Consider the following 26,766-nt stretch of genomic DNA (forward strand, 5'->3'; position numbering starts at 1 on the left):
TAATGTATTTTTAAGCATTGATATGGATTGTCGTTTTTCAACAATTCCAAATGGGGTTATTTTATCTCTACTTTTCTATATTACTTACCTTCACGGGTGTACCCTCTCTCTGACTTCTCGTGATCATTATATATACAGGTAACATTTATAAGACTGCTAAACATGCTGACATCATATTCATAATACCATTGTAAGTCCAAATTGTTTGACTATGTCAATTAATTTGGTTCTAAAGATTGCTGTGTTGTTAGTATTTGATTACTTGCCTTTCTCTGCTCAGCATATAAATCCAGTTCTGCTAAGACAATCACATTTTCACCCTGAAAGGTCTCTAATGTGGAGCTCAGGTTTTAGAATAGCCACAGCCAGCTTCTCTATTGTTTCTAGGGTCGAACAGTCTTACCAGAAAGTGATGGCCCTTTGGCATCAGCTACATGTTAACACCAAAAGCCTTATTTCCTGGAACTATCTGCGGAAGGACCTTGACCTTGTAAAGACCTGGAACCTGGAAAAGGTAATTGTGAAAAGCCTTCCCTCAGGCTCACATCCTATTGGCAAGCTTTTTTCAGAAGGAACTTTTTTTCATTACTGTAAGACTCCTGCCCACCCAAAGGGAGTAAAGTGGAGTCAGGGATGTTTCAGAATTAGGGGGTCCTAGGAACGAAAAACAGCAGCCTGAATGGTTAAGGAAATTCCTGATGAAAACAAACAAGATCTCCTGTTTTCTTGGTCAACTAAAGACTTCTTCTCACTCTGCAGCTCTTGTATAAATGTATGTTGTACAGGAATAATGGTGAATTAACCATTAGTCAGGGTTGTGTACAATAGGGCACAGTGGGTGCTTCTGGGGTGCTAGTAATATCGTTTCTTGATCTGAATGCCAATGACATGGACAAGTTCTTTTTGTGAAAAAACAAATGCAGTTACAGTATGTGCAGCTGATTTGTCTATATATTAAACATCAATAAAAAAGGAAAAAGGGAGAAGGTATTATGTTCCCATTCTGTTGAAATTTCTTTTATTTCCTTCTCTCTGTGTCTCTCTTTAGCTTCGAGCCTCAGCACCAGGGGAGTGCCACCAGGTTATGAAGAACCTCCAGGCCCACTATGAAGACTTTCTGCAGGATAGCCGTGACTCTCTGCTCTTCTCAGTGGCTGATCGTTTGCGCTTGGAAGAGGAGGTGGAGGCTTGTAAAACCCACTTCCAGCACCTGATGAAGTCCATAGAGAATGGTGTGTGCCTTGGCAAGAGGGAGAGGAATGGTGGAATGAGAGCCCTGAAGGGTGCTGCTGGACCCTTCATATAGACTAGAAAGTACCACCTTTTTACCATTTGAGTTGCTAAAAACTTGAGATAGGGAAAAACTTATAGAGATGAATTCTGAAAATTAGATCATGGAAGAAGAGGCCTTATTTGTCATTGGTTATGAGCCTGTCACATTTTCTTGTGGAGATAACATGTTTAGATCCTTAACGATGAGTGTATAATGCAGGGAATTTAGGATCAGGCAGAAGCTTCCCCCCATGTAAGGCCTTACTTTCATTTGTGGAATATCAGGCCTGTTGCCCTCTGTCTGAGGGTGAATCTATTATTCTCAGGTTTGTTGATTTCTGTTGTGGTGGTTAATGGTATTCTGTACTTGTGCATTCACAGAGGACAAAGAAGAAACTGTGGCCAAGACGTACATTTCAGAGCTGAAGAATATCCGACTACGCCTGGAGGAGTGTGAACAGCGGCTGATCAAACGAATTCAGTCTCCAGCCAGTTCTAGGACTGACAAAGATGCCCGGCAGGATAGTGCATTAAGGATCGCGGAGCAAGAGGTAAGCATCGAGCAAGGTGGGTGCTGCCTGCAGTGCACATGCTTTCAGAGTGAATGGGTGTCAAGACAATATGGAGCCTAAGACATAAAACAATAGACTCATGGCATTCCTTCTCAAGAGTCCTTCCCTGCAGCCTATAAATGCCTTTACCTGTGGCAAAGAATGGTTTCAACTCCCAGTGTGTCGCTGAATGTTGATTAGTTTTCTACACACTTGGGAAGGCAAACTGACTGGCAAATTGTTCTAAGCACTGCATTTGGGCTACATATTTTAAGACTGCGTAGTAGAGATGTTACTGTCTGCTCAAAGTTTTGGAAAACTTTGGAAGTTAAGTGATATAGTACTTAACTATAATGAGTTTCCTGAAAAAGTAAAATGCCATCAAAATGTAGTGCAGTGTTTCTGAAGTAAAAGCAGCAAATATTAATTGTTTTGCTATGTGCTCATAGGTATGTAAAGACAGTAAGCCAAAGTCCTTGCTTTGGGCTTATAGCATAGTTTAAAGAAGAATAAAAGGTTGAAGTCACAATTAGAAACTTGAGTATAAGAGATGTCATAAGATAGTACCTAGGATATTTACAGATTTCTACGCAAACATTGCTATAGGAAGTTTGAGTATTATTAGACCATTTCTACTTGGGATGGTATGAGAGCTCTTTAAAGAGTATAGGGGGTGCCTGGGTGGCTCAGTCGGTTAAACATCAGACTTCAGCTCAGGTCATGATCTCACCATTCGTGGGTTCGAGCGCTGCATCAGACTCTGTGCCAACAGCTCAGAGCCTGGAGCCTGCTTCAGATTCTGTGTCTCCCTCTCTCTCTGCCCCTACCCTGCTTGTGCTCTGTCTCTGTCTCAAAACTAAATAAGCATTTAAAAATTAAAAAAAAAAAAAAAAAAGAAAAAAAAAAGAATATTAGATTTGACCTGGGAGCCTGAAGGAATGGAAAGGACTGGCTAAATTAGGAGTGATTTTTCTTACCCTTCTCAATTATTCCAAAGCATAAAGAAGAGGATGAGTGGGCAGTGTAATTTTCAGTGGCCAAGAAGGATCTAATATGCCTGAATGAAGCATATCATATAAACCTGTAATTTTCATATTGAAACTTATTAGTTTTCTGTAGTCACCTGAAATCTGTTTGTCCCAGCAAAATAGAACATTCTAAGAAATGTTAATATTCAGCTCTTCTAAAGGATCTTCCTTTTTTTTCCATTAACTTTTTATTTTGAAGTAGTTTAATTATACAGAAATTTTCTTTTCTCATATAGCCTTCACCTGGATTCCCCAAATGTTGACATTTTTCTGTATTTGCTTTGTCATTTTTTTTTTTACATATGTATACATCATAATCATCTTTTTTGGAGTGCCTGGATGACTCAGTCAGTTGAGCATCTGACTTCAGCTCAGGTTATGATCTCGCAGTTCGTGAATTCAAGCTCCGTGTCGGGTTCTGTGCTGACAGCTCAAATCCTAGAGCCTGCTTCAGATTCTGTGTCTCCCTCTCTATCTGCTGCTTCCCCATTTGCGCTGTCTGTCTCTCTCAAAAATAAATAAACATTAAAAAAATCTTTTTAAATAATCTTTTTCTTCTTTTTAGAGTGAGTTCTGTACATGATACATTTTTACCCCTAAATACTTTAGTGTGCATTTTCAAAAATCAAGGGGAGTCCCTTATGTAACCAAAGGACAATGATTAAAATCAGGAAATGAACATTGATATAATGCTGTTATCTAAGACTTTATTAAAATTTCATCAGTTGACTTAATAATGCCTTTTTTGGGTATTCTCCACCCCCTCCAAATTTTTAGTATAGGACTCAATCCAGTACCTATCACACATTGTATTTAGTTGCTGTGTCTCTTTAAATTTCCTTAAACTGAAATAATTTCTCAACTTTTTATCATCTTTCATGACCCTAACATTTTTTTAAATGTTTATTTTCGAGTGTGCCTGCATGCACGTGCAGGTGGGGGAGGGGCAGAGAGAGAGGGACACAGAGTATCCAAAGTGGACTCTGCACTGACAGCAGAGATCCCCATGAGGGGCTTAAGTTCATGGAATGTGAGATCATGACCTCATCCAATGTCAGATGCTTAGCCAACTGAGCAAACCCAGGCGCCCCAACCCCACCCCTAACGTTTTGAAGAGTGCAGGTCATTTATTTTGTAGGCTATTCTTTTCTTTGTGTTTATCTGAGGTTTCTTCATGATTAGATATAGGTTACACATTTTTGGCAGGAATACCACAGAAATGATTGTGTGTCCTCAGCACATGATATCAGGAAGCATGTGATGTTGATTTGTCCCATTACTGGTGATAACTTGTATTGCTTGTTGCTCTTTTCCCCTTTGTAATTACTACGCATGTTGTGGGGGGATACTTGGAGACCATGTAAATATCTTGTTTTACATCACACTTTCACCAACTAGTTTTTTAGCAACTAGTGTTGATTCTTGACTGAATTAATTATTAGTATGACTATTGCCAAAAGGTGATTATCTAATTCTGTTGTTCCTTTTACGTTTTAAAATTTCTATTCTATGCCCTCCTCTCTTCCTTTTTTAAAAGTTATTTATTGGGGTGCCTGGGTGGCTTAGTCGGTTGGGCATACAACTTCGGCTCAGGTCATGGTCTTGCGTTTGTGAGTTTGAGCCCCACGTTGGGCTCTGTGCTGACAGTTCAGAGCCTGGAGCCTGCTTTGGATTCTGTGTCTTCCTCTCTCTCTGCCCCTCCCTCACTTATGGTCTCTCTCTCTCTTTCTCTCTCTCTCTCTCTCTCTCTCAAAAATAAATAAACATTAAAAAAAATTTTTAAATAAAGTTGTTTATTTATTTGAGAGAGAGAGCAAGTGGGAGAGGGGCAGAAAGAGAGGGAGAGAGAGAATCCCAAGCAGGCTCCCTGCTGTCAGTGTAGAGCCTGATGCAAGGCTCAGTCTCAAAAACTGTGGGATCATGACCTGAGCCAAAACCAAGGATTGGACGCTTAACTGACTAAGCATCCCACGTGTCCCCTTTCTTCATTCTTTCTGTCAGTATGGACTTATGGATTCTTATGTTAATGGTTTATAAGTTGTTACTGTCTTTATTTTGATGTCAGAATTTCTCAAGGGGCTATTGAGAGCCCCTTCAAGCTGGTATCTATGTCATTTTAACATGTCCCACCATTCTTTGAGTGCTTTCTTATTTCTTAACAAAATGAGATATTTCAGGTTCATCTTGCCTTTGCCAGCCCTAACCCTGGAATCAGCCATTTCTCCAAGGAGTCCTGCTTCCTTTAGGTAGAGAATGCTATTTAGAAACCAAGATCTACATATAAGCATGCTCATTATTATTGGGGTGTCATTGTTTCTAGGCCTGCTCAGCAGATAGAGCTAGAAAAACACATACTTACAAACGCATAATGCACACACACATACAGGCACACCCCATTGTTACACACATGCATACTTATATGTATACACATATATGTGTATAGATGTGTGTATCAATATATTCACGTAAATGTATCACAAAGGTAGACCAATATATTTATCTATCAATTTTTCTCTCTCACACACAGACATAACTGTGAATTCATATGTATCTGTCTCCATTTGGTTCCAAACCAACACCACAGGTCTCATTCTAACTTTTCTTGTTTCCATATTTGTAACTTCCTTCCCTAAGACTGAGAAACCTACTTTATGTTATTGCTCAGTTCTAGCATGTAGAGATGAGTAGGTTTAGAATTGCTGAGTCAATGCTACTAGAAAAATTCCACAAACCTACTAACTGGAGTTCAGTGTTTATTTATGGTTCCTTTTGTCTTTAGCCTGCACATTTGTCTGTAGTCCAAATACTGTGTTCAGGAAATACTTGTGTGTGTTCTTCCCATTCTCCCCCTTCAGTGCTGTTTCACAGTTTATTCAACTAGTCTCCCACATATGGGCATTTAGCTTGTTTGCAGTATTTTGCTATTACTTCTTTGTTCAATTCTGTCTCCATCTTTGTTGTGTGTCCTATTCCTGACAGCGTACCCAAGAGGACTTACAGCAACTGAGGTCAGACTTGGATACTGTTTCCACGAAATGCAACAGCTTTCTCCATCAGTCTCCATCTGGTTCGAGTGTCCCAACTCTGCGCTCAGAACTCAATCTGCTGGTGGAGAAAATGGACCATGTATATGGTCTCTCCACAGTCTATCTGAATAAGTGAGTAGGCTGCAGGTTTGGATCCAGAGGGCAATGGTTTCATTGGAATGAGAAGGGGAAGTGCCTGGAGTGTTTCACAAACAATCCAGAGAGGTTGCAGATCTTGAAGAGCATGTACCCATGAAGAGAGACCTTGGCTTTCGCTCCAAGTAACTGGAGTGGGTTCCTTGGGGTGCAGCAAACAAATGTCAGTGATACAGAAAGAGAGATGGATTTGCATTGTTAGGGGTATTTGTCTTTGATTAGATAGCTCTGAAAAAAAGAAGGGACACTACACAATGAAAATTTTAAATTTTCAGTTAAGCTAAATACAGTCTTTGAAGATTTTCCCTCTATCCATCCATGACCTTGAGGAGTCACAGATCTTAGACTCTTCATGGTGTTGAGTGGGTTTCTGGCCTTATGTCATTTCTCCCATGAGTCCACCACATGTGTGTGTGTCCCAGTGTCACCTAGAACTTTATTTTGAATTGGCTGAAATTGGCAGCACATATATCATGCTTTCTTATTTTTATAAAACCCTGTCATCATCTAGTAATGGTAAAACTGATTTTAGCAGTACATCTTGTGAACCTCTCTATAGTGCTCCAAGTCTGTGGCCAAGCTCTTAAAATGTGTGTGTTAACGAAGGTGACCTTCCCCTCACAGGCTAAAGACAATCGATGTTATAGTGCGTAGCATCCAGGATGCTGAACTCTTGGTCAAAGGTTATGAAATCAAGCTGAGTCAAGAAGAAGCAGTACCAGCAGATCTCTCTGCTCTGGAGTCTCATCGGTCTACGTTACGGGTTGGTTGCTCTTTCGTAGGAGCTTGACTTAACATATCCATTGCTTTGGGTTAGCAGAGAAATGCAATTTTGGACAGCATGACAGTGATTTAAATTTGCATTTAAACTGGGCAGGATAGCATATTTAATATATTTTAATGTGGATCCAAAGAAGTTGGGACTGAGAAAAATATCTAGCTGGAAAGGGAAATAAATGACTGCCTTTCTGTTTTATTTTCTGTGATTTCTGTAAAATCACAGCTAAATCAGATACAATCAGTAGTTACACTTCTAAATTAGATAGCCAAGTTTCAAACACTAATTCTTTGCACATCTCTGTAATGTACTGCCTGCCCTTGGCCTCTCTGTGTGCATGAGGACTGTGGAGGCATTTCTAGCGCCAACATTATAGCGTTTGGCTTGTGAATCCCAGATACAACGCGGAGCCAGTTATAGGCTATGTTCTTGTTTGCTACCTTAGTCTGAGTCCTTTTTGGCATAGAATATATTTAACCTGTTGCTGTACTTGTCCTTTTATAGCACTGGCTTAGTGACGTGAAGGACAAGAATTCAGTGTTTACAGTCCTGGATGAGGAAATTGCCAAGGCCAAGGCAGTGGCAGAACAACTGAGTCGTCTGACTCCAGAGCGAAGCCTGGATTTGGAGCGCTGTCAGGAGAAAGGCTCCCAGCTGCGGGAACGTTGGCACCGGGTCATTGTCCAGCTCGAGACCCGGTGAGTGGTGGCCTCACCCTTTTCTCTTATTAGGATTCAGGGACTAGGTTTTAAACAGAAAGCTGTACATTCTTATTTAAAGGCAGGATGTGATAGAGAAGGGTACAGATTAAATGAATTCTGGACAAGATGAATGACAGAAAATTGGGACCATCAACCCCAAAGCAGACCTGAGGCTGCATTTGGTGAAGCAGTGATGGTCCTGTTAGCGATGCTTCTCCTGTACCAGTTTTTATCTAGTTAAGCCATGACGACAGTGATGTTTTGGGATATAAACTGGAAGGGTGATAATCTTTTCTCAAGGCTAGATCTTGAGTTCTGGTTCTTGTTTTATTAGTTTTGAATCCAACTATGAGCCATTTTTCATAGTGGAGCTTTGCAGAATTTCTTGCTTCCACTTTCATTTGCTAATTCAGTGGTTTTTATTTCTTTTACTTGAAGTCCTGCTTCTGATGTCTGATTTGAATAGGAAAGACAAAATTACCTTACTGAGGCTAGGCTGGATAGGCAAATACAGAGAGGGAGGAGTTATAGTAACTCAGAAGTTTGGATTGATACTCTGTAATTGAATTACTATCCCAAGTCTGGTTGGACTCACAAAAGTGATATAAGAAACTGTTCCTGAAATTAACTGAAAGTTATTATTTTCACCCATCTTTCACCAAGAATTTACAGTGATTCCTAAATCATAACTGTGGTACTCCAACGGGTACTCTGTCATCAGGAGACAGAAGTGTACAGCCAGCACTATCTTATTGGCAATCCTGGTGATCCTTGGCAGCCTAGGTAAAAAAAATTGACAAGGATCATCATGGGATGCCAGGCTCCAAAGCAGTGTCCAGGGCTAGCATGCAAAACTGGTTTCTACTTACTTTCACCCCACAGGGCACTGTTTACGTGCATAGGTCTCCGTTGGCATTGTACTACTGTTTCCCCAAAATAGACGAATCCTCTGTGATCAAGCCCAACTGGAAGAATGGGATAAGGAGGGAATTGCCCCATTTACTTTATTGTGTTTGTACCAAGGTGTCTAATGGCAGTTTCTTTCCCTATGCTCCTCCAGCCAATCTGAGCTAGAAAGTATTCAGGAAGTTCTGGGAGATTACAGAGCCTGCCATGGAACTCTCATCAAATGGATTGAGGAAACCACTGCCCAGCAGGAAATGATGAAGCCAGGCCAGGCAGAGGATAGCAGAGTGCTGTCGGAGCAGCTTAGCCAGCAGACGGTGGGTATAGCAGTAGCATGGTGAAAGTTGTGTGCAGGGGTGGGGGGTGGGGAGGAGTTAGTTCATCATGGAAGGAGGTGAAAAGCTAGCAATTAAGCTTCCCCCAAATAGCAAGGTATTCTGAGACTCCTCTTCTGAAAATAGTTCAAGCAAGATGGTCTCAAGATGATACTGGTTTTGCCCTTAGGCCAGACAGACTTGTAAGGTCCCTTTGAAACCTGAGTTTCAGAGACTATATATTGAAACCATAGGTGGACAGATTAAAATTATCTTGCCTCATTTTGTTTCTTGATACTGCATTTGATTTTACTAGGATTAGAACATGGGGCATGGAAAACCAGGAAAGATGTAACTAGACAAAAATTATTCAAAGTGGTTTTTACTTGTTAGTGTTTTGTTGTTTATCTTGTTTAACATCACAGTTTAGACTATGAAGTCTGGTGTTAAATTGCTTGGATTCCAGTCCTGGCTCACTCACTCACTATAAGACCTTGACCAAATTACTTAACTTCTCAGCATTCTACTTCCTCATCAATAAAATGGACATAGTCCATTATTTGTTTAACCTATCTCACTCGTAAAGTTATTGTTGTTAAGGTTAAATGAAGGGATACATGTAAAATTTGCAGAGCAGGGTTTTTGAAGTGTGGAGTCCAGACTAGAAGCATCAGCATTACTGAGAGCATGTTAGAAATGCAAGTTCTCAGACTTACCCAGACCTACCGAATCAGAAACTCTGGAGGTGGCCTGGCAAGACAGTGATTGCCTCACAGGTGATTCTGATGTCGCTAAGATTTGAAGTCTGCCTTAGAACATAATAAATGATCAGCTGTTTTGATGACAATACGGACAATGATAATGTTGTGATACTTTGGTTTCCAGGATCTGTTTGCAGAAATCGAGAAGAATCAGACAAAGCTGGACCAGTGTCAAAAATTTTCCCAGCAATACTCCACTACTGTAAAGGTAACTCTACCATATCCCCAAAGGCATATAAATGATCTCTAGCAGAGAAAGATCTCCCTTGTCACTGTCGGGTTTGCTTTTGGACAAGTAAGCGCTTCTGCGGGGGTGGGGGGGCTGGCCCAATCCTCCAGTTAATGCACATGTGTACTTTTCATGGCCCTACATTTGAGGATGCTCAGAGTAGTACCAGACATCAGCTCTGATTCAAGGAATCACACTTTAGATGATCCACAGGTTTTTTTAAACTTGCCATGTCAGAAACAGAATGTTTTGGATTTCCTCTCACATGTACTTCTCAGGTCTCGCCTATTTCAGGAGTGTCCCATTTTCCCACTTGCTGAAGCAGAAAACCCAAGAGTTACCCTTAAATCTTCTCTTTACCTTAAAGTTTATGTTCTGTCTGTGAACAGCTTGGCTTCATCTTCCAATATGTCCTTGATCTATCTCTTGTTACCCACCCACCTGTCCCCATTTCCCTGTTTCACATCTGAGTGAGGAATCTTCCTTAGACTCTTCTAATCCTCTGAGCTAATCTCTTGCTCAGCCTGCCCCATAGGCTATTTTCCCACGTAGTAGCTAGACCCACCTTTTTAGAGCATACTGCATGTCACCGAATCTCAGACATTGTCAGTTATAAGCCACACCATTATCTTATACACTACCAAAAAAGAAGAAATTCTGCTAATTTTGCAAATACCATTGATTGTAAGACACATTCTAATTTTAGAGATACTAAAATGTGGGGGAGATGTGCACCTTACAATAGCTCAAGTATGGTAAATTGGATCACGTCAGTCACCTGCTTAAAACTGTCTAGTGACTTCATATCATACTCATAATAAAAATTTAAAGCCGTGTATAGTTTATGAGGCCATGCATGATCTGGTCCCCCTTCCCTGTTTCTCTGATAACGTCTCTAAATAAAAATGACCTGAGATTATTATATATTTATTTGTTTATTGTGTTCCTTCCCACTAGAATGTAAGTTCCAAGGGAGCAAGGTTTTTTCTAACGTGTTCTCCACTATGCATATAGCACTCAGAACAATGATAGGTAATAGTAGTTGCTCAACAAATATTCTATGAATGAACCCATTTCTTTAGTTAATAACTAAAGACTTGGTATCACAAAGAATTGAGTTTAAATCCTAGCTTCACCATTTTCTAGGCTTAAAACTTTATGCAAGTACTTAGCCTCTCTGGGTGCCTGTTGCTAAATCTACAAAATGGAATCAGTACTTCACTGAATGGTTATAAAGATTGCCTGGGATAGTGTATACATAGGACATTGCCTCAAACTTAAGATACATTTAGTAAATGGTAGCACCTGCTTTTATTATTGTTACCATTTTATTACTACTAATATTGTACTATTATAGTAGTAGTAATAGTAATTTTTTTTTTTTTACTGCTGCTCTAGGCTGCTTAAGGAACTCATTCCGTGTTTTTTTCCTGCCTAGAGTTTTCTAAGTAGACAACAAAAAGCAGGGCATTCCAGTCCAAGGGAACTGCATAGTCAAAGGCACAGAAGAATGGAAATATAATGATTATAGGAGGAAATAGCAAATAATTCTGACATAGCTAGATGGTGTGTGGTACATAAGAAGCAGTGACTGTGGAAAATGAGAAGGGACAGTTGAGGCCAGCCTATGAAAGGCCTTGTTCAGTTCTCTTGGCTTTACTTTCTATTCTTGTTCCTCAAAATGGGGTGTTAGAATCAGGAGCATCAGTATCATTGGGGAGCTTGTCAGAAATGCAGAATCTTTAACCTGCCAAATCAGGATCTCAGTTTCAACAAGATCCCCAAGGTGATTTATGTGCATGTTGCTATTTGAGAAGCTCTGCTCTAGATCATTAAAAGCTTTCAAACAGAGGAATGAAGTGATCATCATTGTGTTTTAGAAAAGCTATTCTGGTGGCAGGATAGAAAAGAAATTGAGAAGAGAGTAAAGGCAGGAGAGTAATAAGAGGCTCCCTGGCACCCATCCGTATGTGATAGGAAGGGGTCCTGGATGAGGACAGCACTCTCAGGATGGCAGAGGCGATGTCAGCATAGCACAGCAACATGAGAAGAGCATCGGTTTAGGATCTCTCTGTTGCTCACCCACTGAGTAATCAGGGAGACGCACTTCCTGTCTCTAGGCCTCAGGTTCCCAATGTATGAGAGGATGAGGATGGTCAGCAAACTATGACCCACAGGCTAAATTGAGCCTGCACACTATCTTTCTGTGGCCCATGAGAAATAGCAAGAAAAACCCCAAAAACCAAAGAAGAAGAATACTTCATGACACATGAAAATTCTATGAACTTCAGCTTTCAAGTGTCCATCCATGATGGTTTATGATAACACCATCACACCCTTTCATTTACTGATTGTCTCCAGTTGTCCTCCCTTACAGTGGCAGAGTTGAGCAGCTAGGACAGAGCGTATGGCCTGATAGTTTCCACCTGGCCCTTTAAGCAAAAAAGTTTGCTAATCACTGGTTTAAGTGATCACCAAAGTGCCTTCCAGCAATGAAATACTATGATTCTGTTGCATGAGTTATGTTGCATGAGTATGTGTAAATGTGGTGAAATGTCTTCCTCTCCCAGGACTATGAATTGCAACTGATGACATACAAGGCATTTGTGGAATCACAGCAGAAATCCCCTGGCAAGCGCCGTCGCATGCTTTCCTCCTCAGATGCCATCACGCAAGAGGTGAAAGGGTGGGGAAAGGACATGCCACTGTCTTCCCTTAAGGAAAGATTTGTTTGTTGGGGCCCTGACAGTTTGATTTAGGGTTCACCTTTCTGTTGAGCATGTGATTTCATGAAAACTTCCTCTCATTTTCAACTATTTAAATATACTTTTCCGGCAGATAATTTATCTAAATTGTTTTTCTGAACCACAGTTCATGGACTTGAGGACTCGCTACACAGCTCTGGTGACCTTAACAACTCAGCATGTAAAATACATCAGTGATGCGCTCCGGCGACTAGAGGAGGAAGAGGTGAGGATGCTTGGGTCCTAAATCGTTTTGAAAATAGAATTAAAAATCCTGTGTTTCCTCTTGCAAAATTTAAAGTGCACACACAGCCAATTTTCATTATTCACAGTAGTCATGTTTTGTGAAGTTACTATGCACACCACATTAGGGAATACTGCACTCTTACACTTAGGGGACATACAGGGTTAGGTTCCTGTGAGCCTCTGGTCACACATTTTTGTCAGTAAATAATACATAACCTTGTTTTATGTGTTTTTGTTTAAAAATACCTTATTTAATATATTTTGTTGATTCAGGCCAAGAGCACTGTACCTCACACCTAAATGAAGTTTATTTAACATACATTTTCTCTGTAAGGCATTCACAGCCTTCTTTTGCCTAGGAACATGAGATAGCACTTCAGCACTGTGCTTGCGTCCATTTTATTTTTTATTTTATTTTATTTATTTTTTAAATAAATCAATTATTTTTTTAAGTTTATTTATTTTGAGAGAGCGTGAGCATGAGTGGGGGAGGGTCAGAGAGCGAGGGAGAGACAGAATCCCAAGCAGGCTCCGTGCCATCAGTGCAGAGCCTGATGCGGGGCTTGATCTCACAAACTGCAAGATCATGACCTGAGCCGAAATCAAGAGTGGGACGCTTAACCGACTGAGTCACCTAGGTGCCCTGCTTGGGTCCATTTTAAATGGTGAAATCACCAAAAAAAATTGTGAAAAAACATGATACTAAATAGACTGTGAAAACAATACTTGTTTATAGTATAAGAGCTGGAACGAGAAGGTACAGTGTCACCCTCAGCTGGGAACATTGGGCATATCTGGAAAAGACTACGAAATTGCTATAAGTATTGACTTTGGAGTTACAAATAAATTCTAGTGAGTAGAACAAATTCACAAATATGGAATCTGAATAATGAGGATTGACTGTATAATGTCCCAACTCTCCCACTTCCAAGTGTCTTCATTATAGATATATTGTAAATATGAAGAAAGGAGATATGAACAAAGATCCTTAATAAAGCATAATTTGTTAATGGGAAAGAATTGGAAACATACAAATTCCATACAATGGGATGCTATGAAACTGTTAAAATTATGAAAGAGATTTATTATATATTGTGTTCTTAAAGTAAGCTAGAGAAAAGAAAATGTTAAGAATATCATGATAAAGAGAAAATACATTTATGTAAGAACTGTATTTATAAAATAAAATGCGTGTATAAGTGGATCCACCCAGTTCAAACCTGTGTTGTTCAAGGGCCAGGTGGACACCAAAATTCTGGGGAATGAGATTAAAGGGATATATGTTATGCACTTCAGATTATGTGAATTTGTTGTAATGAGTATATAATCTTATACAAATCTACGTCTTTGCAAAATAAGTTTCTGTATGTTGCTCACTTTTATAAAAGAAACGCTTTGGAAATACTAACTCATACCAATTTTTGCCTATGCGAATTAGCAAAAAACTTCCTTTATGTCATAACTATCTCACTTAATCTCTGTAGACTTCATTCTCTTTACCTGTAAATCTAAGAATCATGAAAAAAAGATGCTATATTTAAAGGATATTTAAATATGAGTAAATAATTATTGAATACGTTATGTTAAAAAAATTGTTCTTTTTTAGAAAGGTGCTAACCTAGATATGTTGAATTTGGCTACTAGTATCACACAGTTAAGCACCTATGAACAATGTTTTAGGCTGGGTAAATTATATTTATCTTGGGGTTATTTTAGCTTCGTACTGATTTAGGTAACTTTTGTGTCTCTATTTTAGGAAATCAGAAGTCAGGCCAGTTTAATAAGACATTGACCAAGATACTGATTTTCTAATTCCTGTTCTAGAAAGTTGTAGAAGAGGAAAAGCAGGAGCATGTGGAGAAGGTTAAAGAACTTTTGGGCTGGGTGTCTACCCTAGCAAGGAACACACAAAGCAAAGCTACCTCATCCCAGACCAAAGAATCGACGGACATTGAAAAAGCTATTTTAGAACAGCAGGTGAGTAGAAGAGCCATCTGTCTCTTAATAATATGTAAGAATGCGTTAGATGGAATAAAACAAATCACATATGGGCCATCCCAGGAATGATATTCTCAATAAATGTTAACTGCCTAACTTAAAGAAATTTAAGAAGTCATCCTATTTGTACTTTACCTTCTTAATCAACTTTATATAGCTTATTGGTAATAAAAATCTGACCTAAGCTAGGTTTTTCCCTAGGATTTTTAAAAAGTTATTTCAAATAATTTTGATTCTTTGATCTATTGGGTTCTGAGGCTATACTCTTTGTTTCTACCACCTAGGTTCTGGCAGAGGAACTGACAACCAAGAGGGAACAAGTCTCTGAGGCCATTAAAACCTCACAGATCTTCTTGGCCAAGCATGGTCATAAGTGAGTATTAAATGAGAAATTTTGGCACATGTAGGGGACTGAATCTACTTGGCTAAAACTTAAGGTCACAGGGAGACTGGAGAATTTAGGGCTGCAAGAGCCAGATTATGAAGAGCCTCATTGTTCATGCTGAAGAGTTTGCATTTTACCTTGTTGACTATGGGGAGGAGTCTCTTCTATATGATTGGACTTTGTTGATGAAGATTTCTAGAACAGTTTTACAGAGAATACATTCACAAAGTGGAGGCCCGAGACCAGTAAAGAGGCTGTTGTGATAATATGGGCGAGAAATGTTGAGGGTGGAGAGGGCAAGAATTCAAAAGTTATTAAGGATGATGAACTTACAGGGTTTGGTGACGAATGAAGATTGTCAGATATAACTTCTAGGTTTCTGGCTTAGGTCTCTGAATGTATGGTGATGTCACTAACCAAGATAGGGAATACACGAGAAGGTGTGGATTGAGGGAGAAGGCAGCTTTATTCTTAGACATTATGAACCTGAAGAGCCCACAGGACATAAGAGTGGAAATACTTAGAATGTATTAGAAGGTACCTCATATGTTAATTTATGCCTTACATAGTTCCACTAAAGTTGTCCAATGGGGAGGTGTGTATGTAAATTTAGAATTAATGAGAGAAGTCTAAAGTGATGCAGATCTGAGTCATCAGCATAGTAGAAACCATGAATGGATTAGTTTACAAGGGTTCAAGGGCGTCTTGGTACTTTTCAGCCTGTAAAGGAAGCCTTATAGAAATAGAGGGAATATTATGAGTAATACTTTAGAACCTATGAGAGATTAGTGTTCCAAAAAGGAGAAAGTGGTCAGAGGTCAAGAAAGACTGAGACTGAGATGTTTCTCTTGAATTTGGCAAGTTGGAAGTTTTTGATGACTGATGAAAAGTTGAGGCATGATGTCAGATTCAGTATGACAGGGAGTACATGAGGTGAGGAAGTTAGTGATAGCAAAATTAGACTACTCTTTCAAGAAGCTTAGCCATAGGAAATGGCGGTAATAATACAATAAATAATTAGAGTAGAATATACAATCAAGAAAGACCTCTTCTTGAAAGATCAGAGGAACTTAGCTATGTTTATGGACTGAGTCTCAAGGACCAAAAGGGAGAAAGAGATTGAATAATAACAGGAGAGGGGTCCCAGAGTTATAGGAGAGGACACAATTTATCAGTGGGTAGAAAGTACAACCCTAGACCAGAGTCAAGACAGCTTTCCCTATGAGGTTTGAGGAAAAGGAGATTAGGAAAGGTGTGGATAGAGGTAAATATGTAAGGAGTGAAGCCAGAAGGTGAGTGAATTCGTGCCCAGTGGTCTGCAATTCCTTTTGAAATAGACTGAAAGGTTGTTTGCTGTGAGGATAGCTCCCTCACAGGGCAGAGGAATTGGGATTGACTGGGGCCTCCAAGAAGGTTGTCAGGAAGCTCTCAGGTCCACTAGAGGCTGGAAACCAGTAGGATCTCCTCCATAGGGTCTCCTCCCTCCCCCCACTCCAAGACACACACACACACACACACACACACACACACACACACACACACACACACACACACACAGGATATACTTAGCCTGCAGGCAGGAGCAGAGAAGTCCAGTGATTCTATTGATCTGGGGCAGGAGTTTAATCAGATTAGCAAGGACAGAGTGCAAGGCTAATAATGGGGAGCTAATAGAGACTACGGACTGTGGGGTCTGGACTACAAAAAGAAGATACTGAAGATCGTAGGGAGGAATGATAGATGAAGAAAAAAGTGGGAGAGTTAAGGAGGGCTTAGGAAATCTCAATAAATTGATGGGTAGTTGCAAAATTCACCAAATCCAAGATTGCGATTACCTCTAGGGAGAAAGGTAAAAGAACAGGGTTGGTGACAAATGTACATGGGACTTTGAATATATCCGTAATGTCTTATTTCCATGAAAAAGATCTAAAGTAAATCTGGTACGATACTAAAACTTGGCAAAGGTGGATAGTTGGGTAATAGGTAAATGAGAGGTTATTTTCTCTTTTGTCTGTTTAAAATATTTTATTTTTAGAAGAGAACGTTTTTCCCTAAAAGAGCTTCAATGTTTCATCTTCTAGGCTCTCAGAAAAAGAGAAGGAACAAATATCTGAACAATTAAATGCCCTAAATAAGGCTTACCATGACCTTTGTGATGGTTCAGCAAACCAGCTTCAGCAACTTCAGAGCCAGTTGGCCCAACAGACAGAACAAAAGGTACATTTAGTTTCTCTCTCCAAATAGGAAAGGTACCTTTTGAATGGTATGAAAGCAGCTTTGCTGATTGAGAATCATGTTCACTAGCTTTCCATGACCAATGTGACTTAATTTTTAACCTCACCATAGCAGCCATTTGTCTTGTGTTTCTTTACTGGGGTTCCATGATGTATTGGTCAGTCAAGAACACTAGAAGGCACTTATGGCCAACGCTGTAGACCTGATTTACAGTTTCTGTTTCTGCCATTTTATGGCAGACCGCAATTGAAGAGAATATAAATCCTATATTATATCTGATCACAGGGCAGCAAGATTACTCCTTCATGGCGTTGTCATTCAAAAGTTGACAGCCAGAAGTTCTGAATATTGGGAAGAAAAGGCCATGTACTTCTTCCTCCATATTTTTTTTCATAGCTACTAAATAAGTGAGAAATGTTCATTTTCCAAGCAAACTGGTGGATTGGTTGTACTGACTGAGACGCTGGTTCCCCTCACCCATGGTCATTCCATAGTGTGACATCTTTACCAGTTCCCACTCATGTTCCCTTCCCAGACCATAGGAAAATTGTCAAGTTCCTGCTGGTTGTCCTGAGTTCTTCCTGGATTTTTGTGTGTATATGTAAACTTACCATATTATATACATGTGTCTCTGGGATATATATGTGTTTGCCTGCTTATTTCCTATGTTGTGAAGCAATGGCCAAATTATGTGGGGCAGGTCAAAATTTAAGCTCATGTGGTTGTCAGATTTGGTCTCGATGATGCTCAAAATGATATTCAGACAAAACATGCTTTGACTCTGGTCCTTGGGTATGAAATTGGTGCATCAGGAGCTAGAGTTATAAAGATCACAAGACAGAACCAGCTATGATTTGTTTGAGAGTAGTTTTCCAGAAAGAATATGCTGGTTTAGCATCCTTATGTAAGGTAGCCCACTTCTAATGGCTTATTGCTTCACCATATAAGGGAGTATGTGAAAAGTTTTAACAATTGCTTGCTGAGAACACCCAGTTCTCATTTTGAAAGGTTAAAAAAGGGGGGGAAAAAGAAAGAAAGACAAGCTGCTGAGCACCACTACATTGAGCATGATGTGTCCCCTGTTACTGTTTGTGTGTTTCATGTGAAGTATTGTTCTGATTAACTGACATCCTTGCTTACAAGTTTCACTAACCCTTTGGAGTTTAAGCACAAATGCACAAAAGGGAAAAAGAGGACGACCTGTTTGGGGTTCTTTTTTACAAAAAAACAAACAGTCGCATGCTGGACGCTAACCCCAAGCTTACACTGTGTGTGCGATGCGGCTGAGCTGCTCCGTAAGGCTCTCTCTCTATCTGCCCAAGGCGTGCTGCGACTCTGGTAAGTAGAAGCCTTTTACGTTTCCTTTCCTCCTCTCCGTCTGTCTTTCTCTGCTTGTTTAGGTCAGAATGCCCATGTTTGGTGGGACTGAACTGGATTTCTCTGGATTATTGCCCGGCTCGGTGCTTCTTGCCTGTCCTTCAATCCTGAGAGTATTGGAAGGAACAGCCTGTAGTCTTTTCTCTTTGTCTAGCAATTGGCTAGACTCCAGGTTTTTCTTCAATATCAGTATTTGAGGAATCTCACAGAAGAAATTAGAAGTTCTCAAAAGAATTTTTTCCTTTGTCATCTTGTCTGCTTCTGAACAGTCTTTACATGGATTTTATAAAAGGAATTTTTCATGTATCTCAAAGAGTCCTATGCTAGTGCGATTTTCCCTTCAGTCTCTATAGAATAAATACCTGGTAAATGCATATAATATACATTTGCGTCATACAAGTGGAACTACTTTCTAGGTTCAGAACACAGAAGGAGGATGGGGAACAACACATAATATTTTAAGTAGTGGTGAGAATTCTATGTGTTAGTCCATTATTTGAATAAATACAGTGAGATTAGGGATGTGAACCAAATGTGTTCCCTCATTTGCTCTCCATTCTTTATCTCTTATACTGTGCAACTAATTGAATTTGAAATTCTCAGTGCATGCCTTTAAAATCTGGGGGCAAGTAGTTTAAATATTTTAAGGATTTCCTTACTGTTTACCAATTTATTCATTAATTAATTCAACAAATGTTTCTTGAACTGCCGGTACTGTTCTTAGACACTGAATGGGCAGGGTACCTGCTCTTACAGAGTTTACTCTCCCTGAGACAGAATGGAATGCATTATTTAGGAGGCAGGGAAGTGATTGGCAGTTGCTTCAACAACATCCTCCATGGATAAATCCTCCATGGATTAGTTCAAGAGTTAAACGAGGATCAGAAAGTAATACTGACTGAAGGGGGCAGACAAAATCATCTATAGGAAACAAAGATAATGAACATAAACAAGAAGAGGTAGAAAGTTGAAAGTAATAAAAGTGACAAAACACTTGAATGATTTAATCTTTTTTATTTTTTTAAGTTTAATTATTTTGAGACAGAGCAAGCATGAGCAGGGGCGGGGCAGAGAGAGTATCCCAAGCAGTCTCCACGTTGGAGCATGGAGCCTGACACAGGGTTTGATCTCATGAACCATGAGATCATGACCTGAGCTGAAATCAAGACTTGGACGCTTAACTGACTGAACCACCCAGGCGCCCGTTAAACGATTTAATTTCTGAATACCATCATTCTGTGATAAAAGGCTTTCAAACAGGAAGGAGCCATTTTTAGGCTTTTTGGGAAGGGTAATTTTGGCAATGTGTAGATTTTCCTGCTTTACTGGACGTAGGACCTAACTCCTGAGTGTGATGCAGTCTACTGTGCCTTTCCTTCATGCTCTTCTGGGTCTGATAGAGGAGGCAATTTAATAGCATGAGACTTAGAGTCAGGCCTTGATTTGACTCTGAATCTCACTTGTTTTGTGACCTTGGACAAGTTACTTAATAACCTCGCTGTGCCTCATTTTCTCATCTGGAAACTAAAGATTAAAATAACTGTTTTCATAGGATTGTTGTGAGAAGTAAATATCAGTGCTCAATAAATATATTAAGTGCCCAACAAATTGTAGGTGTATCATGGAGGCTGTACTACCCATTTTAGCCTGGACCAGAAGAAAAGTTCCTAGTGGTTAGAGGCAAAGGTCCCCAGTCTGTTCCTTCCTTGACTTGCTACTTCTGATTCCCAGAACTAATTTAACCAAGAGCCATTGCCTTGGGAGATACTTACAGTGGCCCCTGCATGAGACTGCCCCAGCTGTGGAACAGCTGCTTGAGTGGTACACGTTGGGCTGTTTACAGAGCTGCACACATGTCATGTGGCCATTGGGCTGCTTGACTCTTCTAATCCTGTGGATTGGTCCTGCCGAACTCATTGGCAGAGACATCCTACTTCAGGATCTTCTGCACAGGTTACAACACTGAGAAGCTGTTTTATAGGGTTGACTTTTCACTTTTGAGGAACTGGTAGATTTCTGGAAGAACCTTTGTGGTGATTTAGTCTTAGAGCTGACCTTTCACCTTCACCGCTTGCTACTTTGTAGAGCTTGTCACTCAGATATGCTTAATGCCAGCATCTGTCAAGTAATCTGTGAACTTCCAGCCACATTCAACATTCTGCAGTTTAGAAAAACTCTTTTTTAGTATTAATGGTGCCAGGCTTCAGTGTTTCCTACACATTGGGGCTCATTCCAGGCTGGGTTTTTCTTGTGGTCAGAATTTGATAGACTATAGTTCTTTGAAGGAATGCTTTCACCAGGCATGCTTCTCTGATTCAGTTTTCTTTTTCGTTTTCCTTTTAGGGCTGCAGAGCTGTTGCTGGGGTGATTGACCTAGGCACAGTGGAGATATTTCCCATCTTCAAAGCCATGCAAAAGGGCCTCATTGACCAAGACACAGGCCTTGTGCTCCTGGAATCCCAGGTTATCATGTCTGGCCTCATTGCCCCTGAGACCAGTGAAAAGCTCTCTCTGGAAGAGGGTCTAGCCAGAAACCTCATTAATCCCCAGGTGTACCAGCAGCTGTGGGAGCTACAGGATGCCCTGTCCTTAATAAGCAGGCTTACTGAGAGCAAAGGCCTTCCTTCCGTGGTGGAAGCAATTGAAAAGAAAATAATCAGTGAGAGAATTGGACTAAAAGTGTTGGAAGCTCACCTGGCAACTGGAGGTTTCAGTTTCCCTCCTAACGAGGGCTGCGTCAACCTAGAGGAGGCTTTTCACCAAGGCCTTATTTCTGCAAGGCTTCACTCAGTGTTAGAGTCTTACTTGAAATCATCCAAGAATTTGATAGACCCCAACACAGCTGAGAAAATCAGTTTGCTAGATCTGACGCAGAGATGTATTGTCCACCAGGAATCAGGGTTGAAACTGCTCCCCGTCAAACAACTGGCAGGGGGAATGGTGAGCCTAAAATCAGGCCGGAAGGTTAGTGTTTTTCGTGCAGTTCAGGAAGGCCTAATAGATAGGCAGGTCACTGTCCGGCTGCTGGAAGCTCAGCTTTTTGCTGGTGGTATAGTAGATCCAAGAACAGGACACAGACTTACTGTAGAAGAGGCTGTAAGACATAATTTGATTGACCAAGATATGGCCTGTGCTATTCTCATAAGGCAGCTTCAGACAGGAGGCATCGTAGACACCATCACTGGGCATAGGCTGACAATAGATGAAGCAGTGAGCAATGATCTAGTAGCTGCTAAGATTGCTCTTGTGATTCTGGAGTCCCTTTGGTCATTCATGGGGTTGCTGTGGCCTGAATCTGGAGAGATCCTCCCAATCACAGATGCCCTGGAACAAGGTATTGTGTCTACTGAACTAGCTCACAAAATCCTTAGTGGCCGACAACATATTAAAGCTCTGTTTCTGCCAGCAAGCACAGAGGTTTGGTCCTGGAGAAAAGCAGTAGAAGATGGTATGCTGGACAAAGATCTTGTCAATAACTTAAAATCCATTTGCATACCTGATGTGATGCCCCACATGCAATTAGCAGATTATTCTGAACGAAGCAAATTGAACATTAATCCTGGAGCAGTAGGTCTACCACACAGCAGGTGCCAAACTGAGGGCGTAGTAAGCCATGGTGAGAGGCTGTTGTTTCAGCTGATGACTCACAGCTATATTAATGTGCAGGATGGACAGAGGCTGCTCCTGGTAGATGACGAGCTGTTAGAGACACTGACAGCAAGAGGAGAATATCAAGCAAGTCCTCCAGAAGTGTTTGAAATTGGGCATCAGAGACTAGAAAGTCCCAAGGGATTACAAGAATTGGTGAATGTCAAAACCACAGAAATGTTCTGTGATGGACTGAGTGTGAAGCCACGTGAGCTCCAGATTTCTTCTCAGAACAAAGACTATCCCACTCAGGCAGATTGCAATGAAGCAAAAGGGAAAAGGACCACAATGGAAACTGAAGGTTCCTCAGTAGAGAATTCTGAAAGGGAGCTGTTTGTGGGGGAACAAAAAGTGAGAAATCCAAATGTTGATTCTTTGATGGTCCTAGATAAAGTCCAATCAGAGTTAAAAGGACAATTGCTAGGTACCAAAAAGGAAGAACTAACAGGAATGTCTACCAGAGAAAAGGTTAGCAGGGGATTTCTCCTTACAGTACCCACTGAGGAAGCTGAAGCTGTGACCTTGGCGGTAGGCAAAGAGCCTTTCTCTGTCGAGACACCGAAGGAAGAATGGCGGAATTCCAGAAAGGCTTCCTTTCTGTGTCAGACAGAACAAGCAAACACACTTGAAACTGAAATTCCAGGTGAAACTGGGAGGCTACTCCTAAAACCCCAAAGCGAAAAGCCACAATTTCAGATAAAGAAAACTCTAGACTTAGAATCAGAGCTAAAGTCTGAAGATGACATGAATATTCATACTCTAGATAAACAGAAAACCTTAAATAAAACATTTTTGGGTAGGGATGACCCTAAACATAATCCAGAAGGACACAGCATTGCAGGCGGTAGTACGATGACATTAGAAAAAACAGATGCAGAAGATCATGGTCATGAAACCTCCCTGCCATGCAGTCATCCTTCAGAATTGCTCCCGGAAGCTACCTTAAATACGTTATCTGCACAATTACTAGATGGTGGTATCATTCACGGACAAACAGGTCAGAAGCTCTTATTAAATGAAGCAATAGCCCAAGGTATTGTGCCCAGCCACACTGCCGTCAAACTAATGGGAAAGCTGAATATGTTTCGCGGCTTCTTTGACTCTCAGACCTGCGAGTCTTTGACTACTGAAGAAGTCATCGATGAAGGTCTGATGGATGAGAAACTATTACATAATGTCCTCAGGGCGGACAAAGCTATAAGTGGAGTCTTAGACCCCCGTAGCCACACACTCTGCTCTGTGAGGGAAGCAGTTGCGATGGGACTTCTTGACACACAAACAGCCTTGAGAATTTTAGAGGGGCAGGTGGTGACTGGTGGCATTGTTGACCTGAAACGAAGCAAAAAAGTTTCAGTAACTTTGGCCTCAAATCTTGGCTTGGTGGACAGTGCTGATGAGACAGAGCTTATAAATCTGGAGAAAGCTTCCAAAGGCAGAGATGCTGAGAAAACAGTCAGGGAGAGATTTATTAGCTTACAAATGGAAACAACTGGAATTCTAGACCCTGAGAGCAAAGCTCCGTTAACAGTCATGCAGTCCATTGACAGAGGACTTCTGGAGAGAGAGGAGGCTGTTCAGTTGCTGACCAAGCAGGTGGCGGATGGAGGTATCATTCACCATACATCTGGGATGAGACTTTCTGTTGATAATGCCTTTGAACATGGCATCATTGATGAAGATTTAGCCAAGCAACTCAGAAAAGTTGAGAACTTAAGCCTCCATCGCTTTTTTCATCCTGAAACCAAGGAAACTATTTCCCTTTCTGAAGCCATAAAATTAGAACTTGTTAACCCAGACTTGAAAAGAGAAATCCAAGAAATTCAGGCTTTGCCTGGAAGCTTTGTAGATCACATTTCTGGCCAGAGATTGACCTTGGCAGAAGCTGAAAAAGAAGGACTGTTAACTAATGAAGCAATATTGTCTTCAGGAATGATGTATGGGATTGTAGATCCTGAGAGTTACAGAATTGTTCCCTACTCAGAATTAGTAAAGAAATGTAAGATTGATATTGAATCTGGACAGAGATATCTAGAAGTAATTCCCTTCTCAGACATTAAAGATGGAGCAAGCGACAAAGTGCTTACATTGTCTCAAGCAACTCAGCTTGGAAAAGTGGACTTTGTATCTACACTGAAGGTTTTGGAAGCTCAAGCAAATACTGGGGGGATCATAGATACTGCCACAGGAAAAAGACTGACATTGGCATCAGCCTTAGAACAGAAATTAGTGGATGAAAACATGGTTAAAATTATTGCATCTCATCAGGTATTAAATGGAGGAATTGTTGACATATTTAATGGTCAGAGAGTGACTTTAAAGGAAGCTATTGAGAAAAGATTGATCAGTCCTGAACTGGCAGCTATGATCCAGGTAGATCCTTTAGAGTCCTGCAGTCACGGGGCTCAGATTGAAAAGCAAGATGGGATTGAAGTATGTGAAATAGAGAAGGAATTTCTAAGAAAGGAAATGTTAGTTGTATGTAATCAGACTGCTGGAATGAGTTGTGGTAAAGGAGCAAGTGAGAAATTATTTCAGATTGCAAGTCAGACTGTACAAGGAAAGGTTCAAACAAGAGTTTCTGATGGGGGGCAGGCCAAAAAGAGCATGGAAATTTCATTACAGGAAATGGAGTGCAAGGATCAAGATAAAAAGAGAGTTTCTCCAGATGCTGAAGAATCTGTTGGTATCGTAAGTCCTGGCGATCATAAAGGTACATTGTTGGGCCAAGGTTCAGTGACACTCTCTCGCTCAGAAGCTCATGATTTTAAATTCAAAGAGGTGGCTAGTAATGACGTGGAAACAAACACAAATGAAGAGCAGGAAACAGTAGGAGCCCAAATAGAAATTACTTCCCATATGAAATGGTCTACATCAGGTCCAGATTCTAGAGAGATAAGGGAAAACCAAGAAAGAATTATTTCAGAAGTACAGGAATCAGATTATGAAACTTCAGGCAGATTGCTGAGTGAGCAGGTTATGCAGAAATCAATGAATACCAGAGAGAAAAGTAAGAGGAAGGAGAGGGAGATGAATCTAGAAGAAAGTGTTGAAACACACAAACCAGTTCTTTCCAAAGAAAAGTTGAATCAAGAAACCATTGTTACAGCTGACCAGGGATCCACCGTAGAGAATCCACCTGTGGAAATAGCCATTAGTGAAAAAGAAGCTGGTAGAGAGCTGGAATTTTCTATTATTTGTAAAGATGAAAACTCTTCCCCAATGATACCCAAAGGAATTTCTGTAAATCAGGATGTTTTAACATTCTTCAAACCCAATCAAGTCAGTGAAGGAGAAGTAAAAAATTTAAACCTCTGCCTAACTTTAAAAGCAGAAGAAAATTTTTCTCAAATTACTTGTGGGGCCCAGAGTGAACCATTCTCTTCTATGACCCCAGGACCTAAAGGATTACACTATCAGGAATTAGTTGGAAAGACCCAAGTTGCAGGCAGATCCCAAATTTCTGAAACAAACAAGCCTCTCCAGGGAACCATCAGACCAGAGACCAATGATTACCAAGATTCCTGTGTTACTTTTAAAACCAAAGAAACCAAAGATCTGATTCGCTCATCTAATGGATATAAAGAAAGATCATACCAAGAAGTACCTTCTGACTCAACAAGAACTCTTAAATTGGAAGAAAGTACAGTTTCTAGAGTAGACCCAAAAGAAGTCAGCTATCTGGAAGTCTCAGACAAAAAGGACTTTTATCATCAAGACAGCAAAAGTGATAATGAAATCTGTGGAATTCTTGCATCTAAAATAGTAACAACTCAGGAAATAACTGGAGAGAAATTTCTAGAAATGTCCAGCCCTACAGTTACAGATGTAGAGGCAGCATCTTTTGAGGGCATAGTGACTCAGGGCAATCCCAGAGTCTTAGTGTCCCTTCTTCCAGAGAAACTCTTCAAAGATGTGTCTCAAAAAGAGAGGACAGGGCAACAAGATGCCGCCATTAGTCCCATTATTGCAGAGACCAGTGAAGAAAATCCAGTGCCGCTCATATACCCTACAATGAAGATGGATGAGAGGACCCCACAAGAAGAGCTCAGAGAAAGCCCTGGCGGTGAACAGACTGCTTTCACGACTACACCTGGGGGAAAGGGACATGAAGGTGTAAACCCAGAGCCCTTCCGAGCAACTAAAGTAAGTTTGCCAATGGTGTGTTTGTATATACGTATTTTATTTTATTTTATTTTATTTTATTTTATTTTATTTTATTTTATTTTATTTTATTTTATTTTAAAAAAAGTTTATTTATTTTGAGAGAGAGAGCAAGTGAGCAGGGGAGGGGCAGAGAGAGGGAGAGACAGAGAATCCCAAGCAGGCTCCGTGCCATCAGCCCAGAGCCCGATGCAGGGTTTGAATCCACGAACCATGAGATAATGTCCAGAGCTGAAACCAAGAGTTGGAT

The 26,766-nt window shown here is 40.5% G+C and overlaps 1 protein-coding gene across 28 annotated transcripts in view; it reads left to right on the forward strand.

The window, feature by feature from the left end:
- The window catches only part of MACF1 (microtubule actin crosslinking factor 1), a 331,616-nt gene that overhangs the window by 189,226 nt on the left and 115,624 nt on the right, over positions 1–26,766 (forward strand). For 23 of the 28 annotated variants that reach the window (XM_045035584.1, XM_045035590.1, XM_045035587.1 and 20 more), the window contains 14 exons: positions 388–514; positions 1,049–1,232; positions 1,654–1,823; positions 5,831–6,009; positions 6,658–6,796; positions 7,316–7,509; positions 8,573–8,735; positions 9,618–9,701; positions 12,293–12,400; positions 12,594–12,692; positions 14,537–14,689; positions 14,995–15,083; positions 17,177–17,312; positions 21,051–26,498. In XM_045035584.1, the coding sequence (XP_044891519.1) occupies positions 388–514; positions 1,049–1,232; positions 1,654–1,823; positions 5,831–6,009; positions 6,658–6,796; positions 7,316–7,509; positions 8,573–8,735; positions 9,618–9,701; positions 12,293–12,400; positions 12,594–12,692; positions 14,537–14,689; positions 14,995–15,083; positions 17,177–17,312; positions 21,051–26,498 (7,273 nt within the window). The remainder of the gene's footprint in view (positions 1–387; positions 515–1,048; positions 1,233–1,653; positions 1,824–5,830; positions 6,010–6,657; positions 6,797–7,315; positions 7,510–8,572; positions 8,736–9,617; positions 9,702–12,292; positions 12,401–12,593; positions 12,693–14,536; positions 14,690–14,994; positions 15,084–17,176; positions 17,313–21,050; positions 26,499–26,766) is intronic. The other 5 variants (XM_011284718.4, XM_019836718.3, XM_019836720.3 and 2 more) reach the window with 1 other exon arrangement.

The sequence above is a fragment of the Felis catus genome, chromosome C1 (assembly GCF_018350175.1).
Source record: "Felis catus isolate Fca126 chromosome C1, F.catus_Fca126_mat1.0, whole genome shotgun sequence".
In the NCBI taxonomy this organism is placed as follows: domain Eukaryota; kingdom Metazoa; phylum Chordata; class Mammalia; order Carnivora; family Felidae; genus Felis; species Felis catus.